At 38.1% G+C, this 19,590-nt stretch overlaps 1 protein-coding gene across 2 annotated transcripts in view; it reads left to right on the top strand.

The window, feature by feature from the left end:
- The window catches only part of PTPN13 (protein tyrosine phosphatase non-receptor type 13), a 212,032-nt gene that overhangs the window by 13,648 nt on the left and 178,794 nt on the right, over positions 1–19,590 (top strand). The window contains exon 2 of one of the 2 annotated variants that reach the window (XM_059666056.1): positions 9,720–10,212. The exons of the other annotated variant lie outside the window; for it this stretch is intronic. Coding sequence (XP_059522039.1) covers positions 10,041–10,212 — 172 coding nt within the window. The 5' untranslated portion in view covers positions 9,720–10,040. The remainder of the gene's footprint in view (positions 1–9,719; positions 10,213–19,590) is intronic. 2 annotated transcript variants of the gene reach the window in all.

Genomic DNA, 19,590 nt, shown 5'->3' with positions numbered 1-19,590 from the left:
CTCCATCCGGGCACCTACAAGAATCAGTCAATGAATGCATAAATCTTTCTCCCTTCCTCTCTCTCTAAAATCAATTTAAAAAATTTAAAAAGAAAGTAAAGTAGAAGTGACAGAACAGTGTGAACAGTTGAATGTTATTTACCATCAAAAGAACCATTTTACTACACTGACAAGGAGGAGAAAAGGAAGGACATTAAAATGGAGGATGGAATTTGGTTGCAAAATAGATGACATTTTATGGGCCAGAGAAATTTTGTGTTTAAGATTAAAGATGGTGAAAGAACAGATTCTGTGAGATTAAGAGATTTAAAATGCCAGAAGGGAGGAAAAGAGCCATCTGCTTTTAAGAGGCTCTGCCTGGATGTGAAGGAATGAGCCCTAGGTGCATTTGCTAGCTTTAGTCATGAGGAAAGCAACATTTTTCTGTAAAATTAAAGGGTAGTCTACAAAGATCAGTGTGGGCCTACTGATGAATAGAAATGAAAATGAAGTTTTGTAAGAGAATTTACATTTAATGCTGTGATCTTTAGAAAGCGATTATCTGCTTTTAAATATGATTTGGGTAGTGGTGAAGAATTGGATGTTTTAGGAGCTAGGTAAAGGTCAGAAATCATCACTGTTGGGAAAGCAAAGGGAGATTGAAAAAGGATTTACAGGCCTTACCAGTTTAAAGTTGAATAATTAGAACAGCAATGGCCTAAATCAGGGGTAGGGAATCTTATTTTCTGTCAAGGGCCATTGGGATATTTATATCATTTGCAGGCCATACAAAATTGTCAACTTAAAAATTAGCCTGCTGCCCTAGCTGGTTTGGCTCAGTGGATAGAGTGTCAGCCTGTGGACTAAAGGGTCCCAGGTTTGATTCTGGTCAAAGGTACATACCTGGGTTGTGGGCTCAATACCCAGTAGGGGGCGTGCAGGAGGCAGCCAATCAGTGATTCTTTCTCATTATTGATGTTCCTATCTCTCCCTCTCCCTTCCTCTCTGAAATCAATAAGAAAATTTTTTTAAAAACTGGCCTGCTATATTTGGTCCAACATTTAATTAACTCACCCCTAATGCCTTGGCAGGGCCAGACCCCTGTCCTAAATCCACATCTGCAGCAAATGAAAAGTGTAGACATTATTGCAATTTGTGGTGGTCATGTGAAATATGGGGCCTTTAGTAAGGAGGAAATCTCACTGAGGCAGGGATTATTGGAAGAAGTGGAAAGTGATTTTATTCAGCACTTTCTGAATTTGCTCAGTAAGCTAACTATTGATTGAGTCAAAGATATTTGTCATTTGCTGCTCTCTGCCGCTTTGTTAGAACAAGGTGACAAAGGATCTTGACCCTTAAGTACAGTGTGTGATGTTACTGTCAGCCTTTAAATTTATTTAGTACTAGAGGCCCAATGTCTCGGCCCTCACAGCCCCGGCTTCTTCCGGACAGTCATTCTGCTGTTCTGTCTAATTAGCATATTAGCTCTTTATTATATAGGATTTTGATAGTTATCACTAGGATTTAGAATTTAAAATTAATTGGGAATGTTTTCTGCAAATTGTTTTGGCTACAAAAGGATTTTCTGTCCTCTTCTTAGATGTTAGCATTATACTTGGGAAATAAACTTTTTGTTTAAAATTAAATCTTTATTGTTCAGATTATTACAGTTGTTCCTCTTTTTTTCCCCCCATAGCACCCCTCCACCTGGTTCCCACCCCACCCTCTGTCCTTACCACCCCCCCTCACTGTCCTCATCCATAGGTGTACGATTTTTGTCCAGTCTCTTCCCGCACCCCCCACACCCCATTCTCCCCCAAGAATAGTCAGTCCATTCCCTTTCTATGCCCCTGATTCTATTATATTCACCAGTTTATTCTGTTCATCAGATTATTTATTCACTTGATTTTTAGATTCACTTGTTGATAGATGTAATTGTTGTTCATAATTTATATCTTTACCTTTTTCTTCTTCCTCCTCTTCTTAAAGGATACCTTTCAGCATTTCATATAATACTGGTTTGGTGGTGATGAACTTCTTTAGCTTTTTCTTATCTATGAAGCTCTTTATCTGACCTTCAATTCTGAATGATAGCTTTGCTGGATAAAGTAATCTTGGTTGTAGGTTCTTGGTATTCATCACTTTGAATATTTCTTGCCACTCCCTTCTGGCCTGCATAGTTTCTGCTGAGAAATCAGCTGAGTCGTATGGGTACTCCCTTGTAGATAACTGACTTTTTTTCTCTTGCCGCTTTTAAGATTCTCTCTTTGTCTTTTGCTCTTGGCATTTTAATTATGATGTGTCTTGGTGTGGTCCTCTTTGGATTCCTTTTGTTTGGGGTTCTCTGCGCTTCCTGGACTTGTAAGTCTATTTCTTTCACCAGGTAGGGGAAGTTTTCTGTCATTATTTCTTCAAAGAGGTTTTTAATATCTTGCTCTCTTCTTCCAGCACCCCCATAATTCGATTGTTGGTACGCTTGAAGTTGTCCCAGAGGCTCCTTACACTATCTTCATATTTTTGGATTCTTTTTTCTTTTTGTTTTTCCGGTTGGGTGTTTTTTGATTCTTTGTATTTCAAATCTTTGACTTTATTCTTGCGATCTTCTAGTCTGCTGTTGGAACTCTGTATAATATTCTTTATTTCAGTCAGTGTATGCTTAATTTCTGGTTGGTCCTTTTTCATATCCTCAAGAGTCTCACTAGATTTCTTGAGGGTCTCACTAAGTTTATCAGCGGTTTCTAGAAAATTCTTGAAAAACCTTAAAAGTGTGGTTTTGAACTCTATATCCAATAGTTTGCTTTCCTCCATTTCTGTCATTTGTGACCTGTTTCTTTGTCTCTGCATTTTTTATGCTTCCTTGTGTTGATAGAGTGGCTTTTTGTGCTAGGTGTCCTGTAGGGCCCAGTGGCTCAGCCTCCCCAATTACCTGAGGTGGACACTCTTGGTGCACCACCCCTTTGTGGGCTTTGTGCACAGTCTTGTTGTAGTTAAGCCTTGATTGTTGTAGGTATCACTGGAAGGAATTGACCTCCAGGCCAATTGGCTGTGAGAATCAGCTGTGTCTACAGTGGGAGAGCTTCTGTGCTGGAGACACCCTTCTGGGGCAAGACTTGCTTCAGTGGGGCTTTGGTGCTCACTGAGTCTGCCTCCTGAGTATGTCCCTTATGGATCTGAGGAGTTGTAATCTGGATGGTCTCACTCTGACCACTGGGTACACTGGCTCTTGAATCTCTAAGAAGGTGCTAATTTAGCCTCTGCCTGAGGCTACCCAGCAGGAGCTATGGAGAGATCTGCAGATTCCTCTTCTTTGTTTGGGGTTTGGAGGTGCCCAGATGAGGTCCAGCTGTGAAGCAATGCAAGCTGCTGTGGGGCCTTGGGCCTTCTTTTGGAAGTTCTGGGTCTCTCTGACCCAGCTGCAGTTTGTTAGGTAATTTTCAGGTTGCAAAGGGCCAGGCCTTTCATATGCAAAAGCCTCTGCGCACAGCTTGGGTGGGGCGGGGTCTCAGGGGATCAACAGGTCTGAGCAAGCAGCTATGGTTGCTCCTCAGTCCTACCCTAAGAGGCCCCGAATCTCAGTGTCCCAGTAGTCGCTTCAAGTACCTCTGAGAGAAAGCCGCCCTCGAGTTCTGACCGATGCCAGACAGTCCAGTTTCTCCCCATATGAGTCTGGGTCCCCAGAGACTCACCCAGAACTGGAGTTCAGAGCCATCGGGAGCTTGTGACTCCCTCCCAATTGAAAAAGAAAGCCGCGTCCTCAGTTGCCAGCCCTTGTTGCGTGCGCCTCTGTACCTCTGCGCTTTACTTCCGCACTTCCTCTGAGTCTCAGTGTGCTTTTCTCTTTCCTTCTAGTTGTAGAATTTCCACTCAGCCAGCCTTCCTGTAGTTCTGGATGATGTCCATTTTGTCTTTTAGTTGTATTTTTGAAGTGGTTGTGCGAGGCAGCAATTTCCGGTGTTTACCTATGCCGCCATCTTGGTTTCTCCTCCCCATACTTCAATTTACTTCAGATAAGTGTTTTACCTGCTATACCTAGTGTGATGTAAGAAATACAGTACAGAATGATATATTATTTTACCAACTCAGGACTTGATTTATTCTTTAATTCCTGAAATAGCATATTACAAAACTTCTTGGCTATCTACAAATAATGGTGGATTGCCTAAAGTCACTTACTTGATTTTTAAGTAACAGCAAAATTCATTGTAGGCTTGCTTCTAAGTGTAGGCCTCTAAAAATAGTGTTTTTGCTAAACAAATCATGGATTAAGGATTTGAGTAATCAAATGTACATAATAGTGAATTTTCATTTTCTACTAGTTTTTATATTACCACAGCTAAGCAAAAAAAAAAAAATCTATGAGAAATAATGTTGCTCAGATGGTGTGGCTCAGTGGTTGTGGGTCAACCCATGAGCTGAGAGGTCAGCAATTCGATTCCTGCTCAGGGCACATGCCCAGTTGCAGATTCGATCACCAATGGAGGATATGCAGGAGGCAGACGATTGATATTTCTCTCTCATCAATGTTTTTATCTCTCTCCCTCTCCCTCTATCTCTAAAATTAATAAAAATATGTTAAAAAAAGAAATCATGTTACTTTAGCTTATAAATTGCTCCTAGTTCACTTAGACAACATGCTTTTAAACATACTTGGCTTTTTAATCCTGTGAAAAAGACTCAATTTCTTGTTTTGTCTCAACAAAAACCGTTTCAGTGGTATATGCTACAAGCAGCAAAATTTATGTTTATGATTTGTTTAAAACTATCACTTAATTTTTAAAAATTATTTAAATCCTCTTTTAGAACCCTAATGAGGTACATTATATTTTTATATTTCTATTTTGACAATTAGATTTTTAGACTAATTGTATTTTAAAATCTAATGATGATGTAGCAATTTATAAATATGCATTTGTGCCATCATAATCTGTAGATTAAACCAATAATTTATACATGAACACACATATAGTATATGTTTATTATGTTTTTCAAACCACCTAAATGAACATTGAAAACGGTTACAATGACAAGACACTATTTGTGAATGTAATATGTGCTAGGCACTATTTTAAGAATTTGAATAAAAAAATATATTGATTTCAGAGAGGAAGGGAGGGAGAGGGAGAAAGAGATGGAAACATCAAGGACAAGAGAGAATCATTGATAGGCTGCCTGCTGCACGCCCCATACGAGGGATCAAGCCTGCAACCCAGAGACTCACCCAGAACTGGAGTTCAGAGCAGTCACCTGTGACCTCCTGATTCATAGGTTGACTCTTAACCACTTAGCCACGCCAGCCAGGCAATAAAATCTATTTTAAAAAAATAAATAAAATGAGCAGAATCAAGGAGGAGCAAAATAGTACCTCAATTTACCTAGCAAATATGAAAGAGAACTCCACAGTCTATGTTGGCATTGTCATGAGCTCTTAAATGATGTTCTTGCAAAGGTCGTGTATTTTCAGCTATTAACTCCCTCCCTGCCAAGGTCTCCCTCTACTAACCTATGGTCTTTTATCATCAAGTTTGTAAGAGTATAAAAGTACAAACAACATAAAGAGCTCACAGAAGAGGAATGATTTAAAGTATTCTAAATCCTTACAATGGAATGTTGTGATCATCAAAAATTAGGTTGATGAGAGGTTTTTTATAACATGGAACTATATTAAATAGAAAAAAGATAAAACTTAGTAAGTAAAGTATGATTATAACCATAGTTTTTGTTTTGCTTTCTTTTTATTAAAAACTTTCATTTTAAAAAAAGGTCAAAAAGAAACAAAAATGCCCAAAGTGGTGATACACTGTCAAACCTTGGTTCTTTAACAATTAGGTTCTCTACCAAGTTGTTCAAGGGAGAGGGGGGGAACAAAACTTCTTTTTCAACCTGATAACCCTTTCATGCTGATACCTCAGCATGACAAAAAGCATCTCTCAGACTTTTGTTGCTGGAGAAATCAATAATTAACGCAATTTTAAAACATAAATAGGCCATCGAGGGTGCTAATGTTGCTAAGGGTGTGAAAGTGCTCACAAAACCACAATGACAGGCAATTTGAAGAGGCAGAAAAATTGTTTATTTGGATACACGGAAAGCAGTTAGCCTGTGGCAGCATTTTGGAAGCAATGATACGTGAGAAAGTGAAGATGCTGCATCCTGACCTCCTGAAAGACTCCCCTGGAACGAGTGCTGAAAGTGATTCCTTTACGACTAGCAGGAGTGGTTCGATAAATTAGGAAAAGAAGTGTTTGTTCACAGATTAAACAGTACATTAGACATGTATTGTATACAGGAAAGATGGGTCTGGAAAGGATTAATTAAATTTACATTATTTCTAATGGGAAAAAATGATTTGGTTTTCAAACAAATGGCTTTTTGAACAGCCTTCTGGAATGAATTAAGTTTGAGAACAGAGGTTCCACTGTGTAAGGGAAACCAACTTGTTTTAGGAGTTAGAAGGCTTAGCTTGTGAAGAACTCATGACATATAGAATCTGTTATGTTGAGTTGAGAAACAGATTATGATATTTTGCCTGAAGATTTAAAAAAATACGGAAGATAATGCATCAAATTATCTTAGCCAACACTTTAGACAACCTAGAACTTGTACTTGAGTCTAGGTTGCTGTTTTACAAGTATGTTTCAGTAACAATAATGATAATACACACTGAAAATATACGGTGTAAGCCCAGCCGGCATGGCTCAGTGGTTGAGTGTTGACCTATGAACCAGGTGGTCACGGTTCAATTTCCTGTCAGGGCACATGCCTGGGTTATGGGCTCCACCTCTAGTGAGGGGCCTGCAGGAGGCAGTGAATCAATGATTCTCTCTCATCATTGATGTTTCTATCTTTCCCTTCCTCTTTGAAATCAATAAAGTATATTTAAATATATATAAATATATAAATATATTCAATTTCCCAAAATAGCCTTAGAGTAGACTATTATCTCCATTTTTATAGATAAGGAAACTCAGGTAGGGTTGGACTAATTTGCCCAAATAATATACATAGTTAAGTGGGAGAGCCAACATTTTTAATCTAGTTATGCTATCTGGTCCCAAAGCCAGTGTATTTGATCAGTACATACTATATATTTTAATTGTGAAAATCATCTATAACTTAGTTCAGGGTTAGAAGTAATGATCTTATGAATTTGTGGTAATTCAGAATAGTTATGATCAAACTCTCCATTGCATTCTTAGTGCATTAAAAAAAAAAGTCCTTTGGTTTGTTTGACAGCTGTTATTTACAGAACCCCGAACTGTTGGTAACTGCTAACAAAGTTCCTTTTCTTCTCCTTTGAATCAATTCTTTCAGTAGACTTAGGTGCTTTGTATGTGTCTGATAGAAGAACTACAAAAGTCCTAAATTTTAATTTATTATATGGTTTTAAAATTCATTTGCACTATAATTGGTTGACATTTGCTTTTATTTGGAGAAGTGGAATTTGTATCCTACAGCTCTTTGAGGCATTAAATTCACTATTAACCCTTTTCCTTAACTGTTTTCAGTTCCTTTTTTTTTCTTTCACTTAAGAGTTGTTAGTCTCATGCAAATAGTTTGGATGATCATGCAGTTCTCTTATTAAGTAAACAGTTTTATTGCTTTCAGAAGGGGATGAGTTGTGCAGACTTTAATTATTGTAGTAGGTAGCTTGTTTTCTTATTTTTAAGTATCTTATTTATATATTCTTTTGGAATAGGTAAAATGTGTATTGTACAACATTAGAAAGATTGGCAAGTAAGTCGTCATCTTTCTATTCCTACTTCCAGGCTCCCTCCCTGGGGTGCTCTCTTCAGTAATGATACCAAAGTGGGGAGGAAACATTAATGAATAATGTGCCAAACTGAGTGAAACTTTACATGTCCCCTATTATTATGCAATAAAGTTCTTTGCTTTTCAAAAAAACTTACACAAAGTCTTTTTTTTTTAATATATTTTTATTGATTTCAGAGAGGAAGGGAGAGGAAGAGAGAGAGAGAAACATCAGTGATGAGAGAGAATCATTGATTGGTTGCCTCCTGCACACCCCACACTGGGGATTGAGCCCACAACCTGGGCGTGTGCCCTGACTGGGAATTGAATCTGGGACCTCCTGGTTCATAGGTCGACACTCAACCATTGAGCCACACCAGCCGGGCTAATCAAAATCATTTTTATATAATAAACTACATCTTCATGTTTCTGATTTTATCCCCCCCCATCAAATTACCTCATTAGACATTTCTCACACTTTTGACTTGTTAATCTCCATTCTTTTATGAGAAGTTAAAAATCTATTATCAATAAAAGCAAACATGGATGTCATATACTGTTTTGTTTGCTAGTTGAAATTTTATTTTAACTGAAGTTGATAAATATTGGGTTTAGGTGAAGTTGGATCACTTTACAGTTGTAAGGGGTACTTAGCTCTATTTCAATTTTTCTATTTTATAGAGCACTAGGGTACAAAGAAACCTCAACATATAGAAAGTTTTGGTGTATAGCATTTGTTCTTCTAATTTTCTTTTCTTGGCTTAATTATGAACATTGAAGAATAAATACAGAGTTACTCTTATTGTGTACCTAAAGTTCAGATTTTTTTCCCCTGCACTTGGGAGGAAAAGTGTGCCAGAGAATAATTTTCTAATGACATTGTTGTAGCTCTTTCTAATTATGCTTCCTTTTATGTGTATCTTTTTAAATGTATGCGAAAGGTAGGGTACATTGTAGTTTCCTAAGGGAGTTATATCTAATTTACATATTATTTTGTTTAAAAGAAGCATTTTGAGACACTTCCAGACCCATAGGAATCTGTAGTTAAAAAATGTGCCCCAGAAACAGCTTTCCTACAAATAGTAGAAAATAAGTACCCTGTTCAATCTATCTTTCTAGAAATCCTGTCTTCCCTTTAAAAGGTAATATATATTTTGGTCACGGTTTTATACATTTGTTCTATAAGTTAGGATATTATTATATATACCCTTGATCAGGTGTCACTAGCCTAAAAATACCTATAGGGGAAGAAAGGCCAGGGATAGTTGAGGAGAGAAGAAAACAATAATGAATGATAGACTGTATAGTTAACTAAAGGCCTCAGACTCTGCTATCCACTTTGAGCAGTATATCTCCTTTTTCTTCAAAAATTTTAAATGAAATCTCTACCATTTGTGAAATCAAATATATAAATATTAGCTACTAATTCACACTTTTGTAAAATAATGGTGTGAGCCATCACTTTATAGGCCAAGTACAACATGACTGCAGGCCAAAGTAAAGGCCATGGGCCACTGGTATGCAACCTATGCCCTAGATTATCTCCACTACCCTGCACTTGCATGAGCTTGCCATATTCTGTTCTGACATTTATTAAGGGATAGTAGTAATTATAATGCTTCTAGCTGTCTGCTTTGATTAATACTTAGCATATTAGTTAAGTAAACATTGAAGTTTTGCGTAGGAATAAAGAACAAACTATATAGAGACATATGTCCTGGCTTCCATGAGTTTCGTTCTCAGTCCCTTTCTTTCTCAAGATCTACCATCCTTCTTTTCCTGTCTCCATATTTCAGTATCTCCCTGCTCCTCCCATAAATGTTCTTTTCATTTGTAAGAATTATAAAAGAGAAATCTTTCTTACAGAAATTCTATAGAATGAAAATCACTTTGTGACTTACTAAGCTGCACAAACTTTAAGACATTTTCCCCCATAACATTAAAATTCCTTAGTCTTAATACCATTTTTTTCAAATGTGCTTTTTAAACAGAAAGACGACTGCCTTTTAGACTATTAGTGAAAAGACTCACACAGAAACAATCTAAAGGGGCAGCCTCACGGCCATGGAAGATTTGACCCCAATCCATCAGGAATGATTGAATGAGATGCCATTTACAGTGATTCGGTACAGAAAAAAATAAATCAAATAAGCTAGAAAAACTGCTTCTAGCCAAGTTGAAGTAATAGACACAGTATTTACTCTCCTGCCCACAACAACTAAAAAATGGATAAAACATGTGAAACAATACTTTTCAAGATCTTGAAGATCAGGCAATGAAAGACAGTGATATCCCTGAGAGATGGAAAGAAAATGAGCCTTATGATTACCCAGCTTACTAAATTGAAGAGACTTTCTAGACTGTGGTACATGCAAGGTGTGGGAAACAAGGTGAAGAATCGTAGGCTTTCTGAATTTAGGATGTGTTACTTAACATCTAAGGAGACACAGGCAGCTAGAGTTAACAGGACAGAGTACTGGAAAGGTAAGAACTATGCAGAAAGAGAACCCTGGAGATCTGTAGAGGTCCCCTTTGAGTTTTCAGGTGCGTACTCAGTAGCACTTACACGTGAGGAAACTTCTTGAGCTGGATTAGAGGGAACAGTACTTGTGTATGCAGGGTCAGGAATAGTGACTATTTCCACAAACCACACTGAAAAACCTCAAGATTCATGAGGTACTAGGTAGAGTACACAGAAGAATTTTCCCCCAGTAGTGAGAAATAGCCCTAGACTGAGCATTGTTCTGGACCAGTTTAACAAATTATAAAAGCTAGATCCCAAAGGGTCAGACTTCCAAGTTTTCAAATAATTTTTCATCCACAAGCAAAACTTAAGAATACTTATAAACATATAAACATAAGTATCCAGCCCTGGCTGGTGTGGCTTGGTTGGTTGGAGCATCATGCTGTATACCAAAGGGTTCTCAGGTTTGATACCCAGTCAGGGCACATAAGGGAGGCAACTGATCGATGTTTCTCACATTGATGTTTCTCTCCCTTCTCTCTCTAAAATCAAAAATAATAATAATAAAAATCATATCCTCAGGTGAGGATTAAACATAAGCATCCAACAAGATAAAATTCACAATATATGGCATCCAATAAAAAATTTCCAGGTATGCAAAGAAGCAGGGAAATATATAATGATAAATTAATCAAACTGACTCAGAACTAACAGGGATTAGATTGAACAGATAAGTATCATTTCATTTAATCTAACAACCCTATGATTAAGTACTATTCTTTTTCTATTACAAAGGAGGAAAATAAGCTATTGGAAGGTGAAATAACTAGTTCAAGATTACACAGCTATTAAATGCATAGGCTGGGCTTAAACTCATTCTGCCTGACTCTCAGACTTAGGTACTTTACCATTTTTCTACATCAGGGAAATAGGAAATAGTATAGAACAGATGTTAAGTCAAAAAGGGTCAAGTAAAGAGTGAAGGAGGAAGAAATAAAGAAGAGTTGGCAGATGTCATCAACTCCTCACACATGTATCATAGATTGTTTCCAGTTGTGTGGTCAAGGCCACTCCAAGTTAGCACTTTTAACTGTGATTTTATTTTTAAATTATTTATTGTTGAAAGTTTTACACATGTCTCCTTTCCTTTCCCCCCATTGACCTCTCCCTGCCCGCTCCTGCCCCCCAGCACATGACCCCACCCATATTGTCTGTGTCCATTGGTCATGCTCAGATGCATGGATACAAGTCCTTTGGTTGATCTCTTACCCCGCTTCCTCCCCTGCCTTCTCTCTGAGGTTTGATGGTCTGTTTGATGCTTCTATGTCTCTGGATCTATTTTTGTTCATCAATTTATATTGTTCACTATATTCCACAAATGAGTGAGATCATGTGATATTTCTCTTTCTCCGACTGGCTTATTTCACTCAGCATAATGCTCTCCAGGTCCATCCATGCTGTGGCAAATCTTTTTTATGGCAGTATAGTTTTCAATTGTGTAGATGTACCACATTTTTTCAATCTATTCCTCTGCTGATGGGCACTTAGGCTGTTTACAAATCTTAGCAATTGTAAATTGGGCTGGTGTTTCTGATTTCTTGGGCTATATTCTTAGAAGCGGAATTACTGGGTCAAATGGGAGTTTAATTTTTAATTTTTTGAGGAAACTCCATACTGTTTTTCACAGTGGCTACACCAGTCTGCATTCCTACCAGCAGGGCACGAGGGTTCCTTTTTCTCCACATCCTTGCCAGCACTTGTTTGTTGATTTGTTGATGATAGCCATTCTGACAGGTGTGAGATGGTACCTCATTGTCTTTTTTTTTTTTTTTAAAAAAGGTGGTTTAGCCGAAACCGGTTTGGCTCAGTGGATAGAGCGTCGGCCTGCGGACTGAAGGGTCCCGGGTTCGATTCCAGTCAAGGGCATGTACCTGGGTTGCGGGCACATCCCCAGTGGGAGATGTGCAGGAGGCAGCTGATCGATGTTTCTCTCTCATCGATGTTTCTAACTCTCTATCTCTCTCCCTTCCTCTCTGTAAAAAATCAATAAAATATATTTTTTTAAAAAAAGGTTGTTTAATCTTTTAAAATTTGTGATTATAAGCTCAGAGAACTGCCCTAAAGTTTTGTGTTTTTGTTTTTGTTTGTTTGTTTTTTATTGCTTAAAGTATTACAAAGAGTATTACATATGTCTCCTTTTTTTTTTTTCCCCCCGCCCTTGACAATCCCCTGGCCTCCCCTAGCCCCCAGTGCCTTATGTCCATTGGTTTGCATCTCTTGGATGATTACTGACTTGGAGCATGTTTTCACATGTCTCTTGCCTTTTGTATGTGCTCTTTCAAAAAGTGTCTATTTAGGTCCTTTGCCCATTTTTTGATTGGATTGTTTATCTTCCTTTTGTTAAGCTGTATGAGTTCCCTATAATGTTGAAGATTAAACCCTTATCGGTGATAACATTGGCGAATATGTTCTCCCAATGCAGTGGGCTCTCTTGTTGTTTTGTTGATGGTCTCTTGCTGTGCAGAAGCTTTTTATTTTGATGTAGTCCCGTTTGTTTATTTTCTCCTTAGTTTCCATTGTCCTAGGAGCTGCATCAATAAAGATATTGCTATGACATATGTCTGATATTTTGCTGCCTATGGATTCTTCTAATATTTTTAAGGTTTCCTGTCTTACATTTAAGTTTTTTCTCCATTTTGAGTTTATTTTTGTGTATGGTGTAAGTTGCTGGTCTAGTTTAATTTTTTTGCTTGTATCTGTCCAATTTTCCCAACACCATTTATTGAAGAGACTGTCTTGACTCCATTGTATGCTCTTGCCTCCTTTATCAAATATTAATTGAGGATAATGGCTTGGGTCGATTTCTGGGTTCTCTGTTCTGTTCCATTGGTCTATATGTCTGTTCTTGTGCCAGTACCAGGCAGTTTTGAGAACAGTGACTTTGTAATATAGCTTGATATCTGGTACTGTAATTCCCCCAACTTTGTTCTTTCTTAGGATTGCTGTGGCTATTCTGAGTAACTGTTATATGTTTTAATTAAAAATTTACACAGATGTGTGAGCCAATGAGTCCAGGTCTCCTTTTCTAGCTTAACATAGTTCAGAATGTGCCTTCTGCAGTTATGAAATGTAGCAAAACATATTCTCATCTGTCCCAGGGAGGCGATGAATCCTCTCTTCAGGGAACTAGCCCCTGCATCACCTCAGCCAGGTCTCTCACTAATTGGTTGGACTATAGTCCTAACTGATTTAACCACTTTTCTCTTTCATTTTTAATAACAGTTGTAACACTTTATGATTTTACTTACAAGATCAGCTAACTGGAAATAGAAGGTTAAGTTTGGGTAATCTGACTTGTAGTATTACTACTAATGTTGAAATCACATAGGTAAAGATTGGTACCTTTTAATTAATGTGTTTCTATTTTCTTCTTTACAATAAAGTTTTTTTTGAAGATGATTGACTTTAAATAGCAACAACACTGTAGAATGGGAGTTATAATACATGTACAAGTAAAATGGATAGCAATGGCGTAAAGGTTGGGAAGGGAGATATGGAAGAATACAATTATAGCTAAAAGCCAACAAAGGAGATAAAATGGAATCATAAGAATTACTGTTATTCCAAAGATAGGAAAAGAATAAAAGGAAAAAATCAGTAGGGACAAATAAAAAATAGCAAAATGATAAACCCAGCTATATCAGTAATCACATTCAATATGAATGGCTTAAACATCCCAATGAAATGGCAGAACTTGTCAGATTAGATTAAAAATATCAAAACTCGAGTATGTGCAATCTTAGTTAAAAGTAAAGGGATGGAAATGACATACCATGTTAACACTATTTTTTTTTAACTGCCTGTGTTAATATCAGACAAAGCAGATCTCAGGACAAAGAATATTACCAGGATGAAAAAAAATATTTCAGTATGGCAACAGGGTCAATTCACCAAGAAGATGTAATGATTCTAAATATTTGTTCCCCTATAACAGAGCTTCAAAATGTACAATGAAATAAATGACTGTAAGGAGACATTTTAAAATTCACAAATGTAGTTGGAGATTTCAATATGTCTCTAAATAGTTGGCAGGAGAAGTAGAAAAACAATGTCATAAAAGACTTGAACAACACAATCAACTGACTTGATCTAACATTTATAGAACACTCCACCCAACAACAGCAGAATGCACTTTCTTAGTGCACTCAGAATATGTACCAAGATAGTTCATATTCTGAGCCATAAAACAAGTTTTAATGCATTTAAATTTATTCAAGTCATTCAAAGCATCTCTGGGAAATCCTCAAATATTTGAAAACTAAATACATGGCCTAAAGAGGAAATGAGAAAGTATATAGTTTGGGATACAAATGACAACATAATATAGCAATGTGCAGGATGCAAGTTCCTAAAGCAAGACTTAGGGTAAATCTTATAGCACTAAATGTCTCAAACCAATGACTTCAGTTTTTACCTAGAAAAAGAACAAAGTAGAAAGTAGTAGAATGGATAGAATAAAGATCAGAGGACAGCCCTGGCTGGTGTGGCTCAGTTGGTAGAGTGTCGTCCCGTGCATGGAAAGGTTGCCATTCAATTCCTGGTCAGGCCACATGCTCAGGTTGCAGGCTCAGTGCCTAGTGTGGGGTGTGCAGAAGGCAGCCGATTGATGTTTCTCTCACTCTCTCTCCCTTCTGCTTTCTCTAAAAATCAATTTTAAAAATCTTAATAAAAATAGATCAGAGGACAAATCAAATAGAAAACAATAACAAAACAAAGAAAATTAATGAAACCAAAAGTTGATTCTTTGAGAGGAGCAATTAAATGTATAAACCTCTAGCAAGACTGATCAGGAAAAAGAGAAGACAGAAATTACCAATATCAGGAATGAGAAAGATGACATCACTACAGATTCTGGATTTATAAAAAGAATAATAAAGGACTATTAGAAATGATTTTATTTTTTAAAATATATTTTTATTGATTTCAGAGAGGAAGGAAGGTGGATAGAGATAGAAACATCAATGATGAGAGACAATCATTGATTGCCTGCCTCCTGCACACTCTCTATTGGGGATCGAGCCCAAAACCCAGGCATGTGCCCTGATTTCCAGTAGGGGGCGTGAAGGAGGCAGCCAATCAATGATTCTCTCATCATTGATGTTTCTAGCTCTCTTTCCCTCTCCCTACCTCTCTGAAATTGAAGATCTGGATTTTGAAGCAAGGCTACCTTAAGGTTGGAAATAGATTTAGGAATAATCTACCCTAAGGTGATTAGGTTAAGTCTTGGTGGCAGATGAATTATCTTATAGAAGCTGTATATAGAGAACACTAGCTTTATGAGAATGGATGAAGTTTGTGTAACTAAAAATTAATTTTGACTTGAATTACATTGGTTAAAATTAAAGCAGATGATGTGATGTAATCAGAAATTCATAATTAAAAAAATGTTTTTATTGATTTTAGAAAGAGAGGAAAGGAGAGGGAGAGAGAGAGAGACATCAATTGGCTGCCTCCTACATGCTCCATACTGGGGATTAAATCTGCAACCTGGGCATATGCCCTGACAAGAAATGGAACCAATGACCTCTTGGTGCATGGGTCGACGCTCAACCACTGAGCAACACTGGCTGGGCAGAAATTCATAATTTTGACCATTGAATTATAAAGGTATACATTATTCCATTTTTTTCTAATCTGTAATCTATACTAATAAAAGCCTAGGTGGCCCTTGCACCCTCGCACGACCCCCTCACATCATCACAAGATGGCCACCCCCATGTCATCATAAGATGGCCACCACGGGAGGGCAGTTGGGGGCAACCATGCTGGCAGGGGAGGGCAGTTGGGGGGGACCAGGCCTGCAGGGGAGGGCAGTTGGGGGCAATCAGGCCTTAGCAGGGGAGCAGTTAGGCATCAATCAGGCCAGCAGGGGAGCGGTTAGGGGGCAATCAGTCTGGCAGGCAGAAGCGGTTAGGGGCATTCAGGCAGGCAGGCGAGTGGTTAGGAGCCAGCAGTCCTGGATTGTGAGAGTGCTCTCAGACATCCCCTGAGGGGTCCAAGATTGGAGAGGGTGCAGGCCGGGCTGAGGGACACACGCCCCCCCCCCCATGCACGAATTTCGTGCACCAGGCCTCTAGTCTATATAATAAAAACCTAAGCGACTATTACGGCAAAACGACCAGAATGACTGGTCCCTATGATGAGCATTGACCATGCAGCAGCTACCCCCTGGTGGTCATGGCGCCACTCAGCCAGAAGTCAGGCTCACGGCTGGTGAGTGCAGCAGCAATGGTGGGAGTCTCTCTCGCTTCTGCGGCAGCACTAAGGAACAGCGAGCTGAGTAGTAAAGAGCAGCAAGCAGGCAGGCGGTAAGGAGCGAGGGCTCCTGGACTGTGAGAGGGCACAGGCCAGGCTGAAGGACACCCCCCTCCGCAGTGCACAAATTTTGTGCACCAGCCTCTAGTACATTAATATTAATATGAATAAATATCCAAAGTCATTTTGTCATTATCTGTATATAAGCCAGAATTCCTTTATCTTCTCATGTGAAAGGGCTCCAGAACTTTTACATATTCGTCATTCTTATTTATGACAGTTGAATGGAGTGCTGTGTAATTAATTAAAATGAAAATTGTAGGTATAATAACTATACCTTTAGAAATACATCTTTATAGAGTTATTTGGATTGCCACAAAATAAGGGAGTAGCCCAAGCCACATGGTTTGAAATTGTTTATTAGTTCTTGTAAATTGTCATTACTTAAATTAGAAGCAATAATCTAATTTAATTATCACAGTGAAATAATATGAAAATGGTATAATGAACAGTATTCAATATTGATATCTCTTGTGTAACTGCTTAGATATAAAATTAGATATTTTAAAAATTGAATTGCCCTAACCGGTTTGGCTCAGTGGATAGATCGTCGGCCTGCGGACTGAAAGGTCCCAGGTTCGATTCTGGTCAAGGGCATGTACCTTGGTTGCGGGCACATCCCCAGTTGGGGGTGTGCAGGAGGCAGCTGATCCATGTTTCTCTCTCATCGATGTTTCTAACTGTCTGTCCCTCTCCCTTCCTCTCTGTAAAAAAAAACACACAATAAAATATATTTAAAAATTGAATTGTAATAAAATATTTCAAAATGCAAGTTGGTAACACCAAAGTCATTTTTAGAATAGAATAGGTTGAGAAGAAATTTTGACTGTCTCCAAATATTAAGTTGAAACTATTCTTGCAATTACTGGAGTATGTCTAGACTTACTGTGCTTCATCTATCACTTGTGAAGTTATTTGGGTTTACTGTTCTTATTTGTTTTCTGTGGAATCAGAGTTGATTTTATTCCACATTAATATGAAGGACATCTACACTTTATTTTACCACAATACAAATTTACTCAAAACATTTTAGCTTTTGTAGATTTATAAGAAAGAACAAGAGAAGAAGACAGACACCACTTTAACCTTCAATAGTCAACTTCAAGTATTGCCGAGTAGATAGTGTTTATTGCCTTCTACCTTCTAATATCTACAGTAGCTGGCTTCTTGTGTATCAGTTAGATTATGACTTCAGAAATATTGCCTGATCTTGGGAATACTAAATAGTGGAAAATCAGAAAAGTAGCAGGAAACTCTTTAATAGGCTGTCACTACTTGTCTTACATATGTTAGTTACTTTGGTGTGCAGTGAGTTTTGGTCAACCTTTCTGGACCATCTAACCTGACATCCCAAACAGAATATGATGAAAGGCACCTCAATGCAAATTGTTCTGTTGATTAAAAGGTAAAATGATAGGTTTGTAAAAAGCTTGAGGTCTAGAAAGACAATGATTAATTTACCCATTATGTTTCCAATCTTACAATTTTATTTTTAATAGTTAAAAGCATTTTCCAGGAAACCTAAGAGTAGAAGTATAAGAGGATTTACTTTGTTATATTTTCTTCAAAATCTATACTCTATTTATATTTGATTTCTATTGCTAGATAACAAGTTATCACAATGTTAGTAGCTTAAAATCACATAAATTTATTAACTTTTATTTCCCGTGGGTCAGACGTCCAGGAACGTGTTACGGGATCCTTGGGTTAGGGTTGTAGTAGGCAGAAATCAAGGTGTTTGCCAGAGCAAAAATCTCATCTGAGCCTTACAGTCTACTGGTTATTGGCAGGAGTTAGTTCCTTGCAGCCATAGGTCTGAAGTTCCCATTTTCTTGCTGGCTGTCAGCTTGGGTATGCTCTCACCTCATCAATGCTATTAGGTCAGTGATTTTCTAAAAATACGTTTTTATTGATTTCAGGGAGTACAGGAGAGGGAGAGAGAGATAGAAATATCAATGATGAGAGAAAATTATTGATTGGCTGCCACCTACATGCCCCCTACTGGGGATTGAGCCCACAACCTGGGCATATGCCTTGACCAGGAATTGAACCTTGACCTCCTGATTCATAGGTCAAACCACATCAGCAGGGCTGGGTCAGTGATTTTGAATCTCTCCAGTCAGCTGCAAAAGTCTTCTATAACAACCTAATCAAGTGAGTGACTATTCCTTGATATTTATAGGTTCTACACACACACGGGGCTGTTATACCACCAAGCAGGAATCTTGGGAGCCATCCCAGAATTTTGCCTACCACAATAATTGGCCATCAGTTATTCACACACCCCATACACATAAACAAAATATTCCTACAGTTTTCAGCATTCTCATCCCATTAAAGCATCAGCTCAAAGTCCAAAATCTTACCTAAGTCATCTAAATTAGGTTTGTTTCATCTATCTGTGAATCTATAAAACTAAAGAGGCTGTCTCAGCATCCCAACATGAAATGGTGGCATAGGCATGGGATAACTGTTTAAGACATCTGGTTCAAAAGGGGGAAGGGAAGATTTGAAAGTAGAAAGTGGAGTCATGCCCAGTTGGTGTGACTCGGGTTGAGCATCAACCCAGGAACCTAGAGGTCACTGGTTCGATTCCCGTCAGGTTGTGAGCATGGCGGGGGGACACGCAGAAGGCAGCCTTTCAATGATGTTTCTCTCATTGATGTTTCTATCTCTCTATCCCTCTCCCTTCCGCGTGCTCTCTCTCTCTCAAAAATAAAAAAAGATAGAGAGTCACCGGTCCATTTTGAAATCCAGGTTGGCAGACTCCAGCTGGAGTTTTTAATTAGAAATAATCCTTCATAACTCTCGACTCTGCCATCTGAGTCTTGGTTCTGCCTCTTGAACCCTTTTTCCTTTTTCAAGGAAGGTGGCACATGTTTGGTGATGAATAGTTTTATCAGCCTTCTTCTTGCCAGAAGAATTTGGGAGAGTTAAACAGCCTCTTTTATATTCTTTCTGCTTACTTTTAGCATAAATTGGAAATGTTTATTCTGAAACAATTTCATCAAGAATTCTGGGTT

The sequence above is a fragment of the Myotis daubentonii genome, chromosome 1 (genome assembly GCF_963259705.1).
Source record: "Myotis daubentonii chromosome 1, mMyoDau2.1, whole genome shotgun sequence".
Classification (NCBI taxonomy): domain Eukaryota; kingdom Metazoa; phylum Chordata; class Mammalia; order Chiroptera; family Vespertilionidae; genus Myotis; species Myotis daubentonii.
Note: the sequence above shows the minus strand (reverse complement) of the source record. Positions and strands in the feature narration are given on the sequence as shown.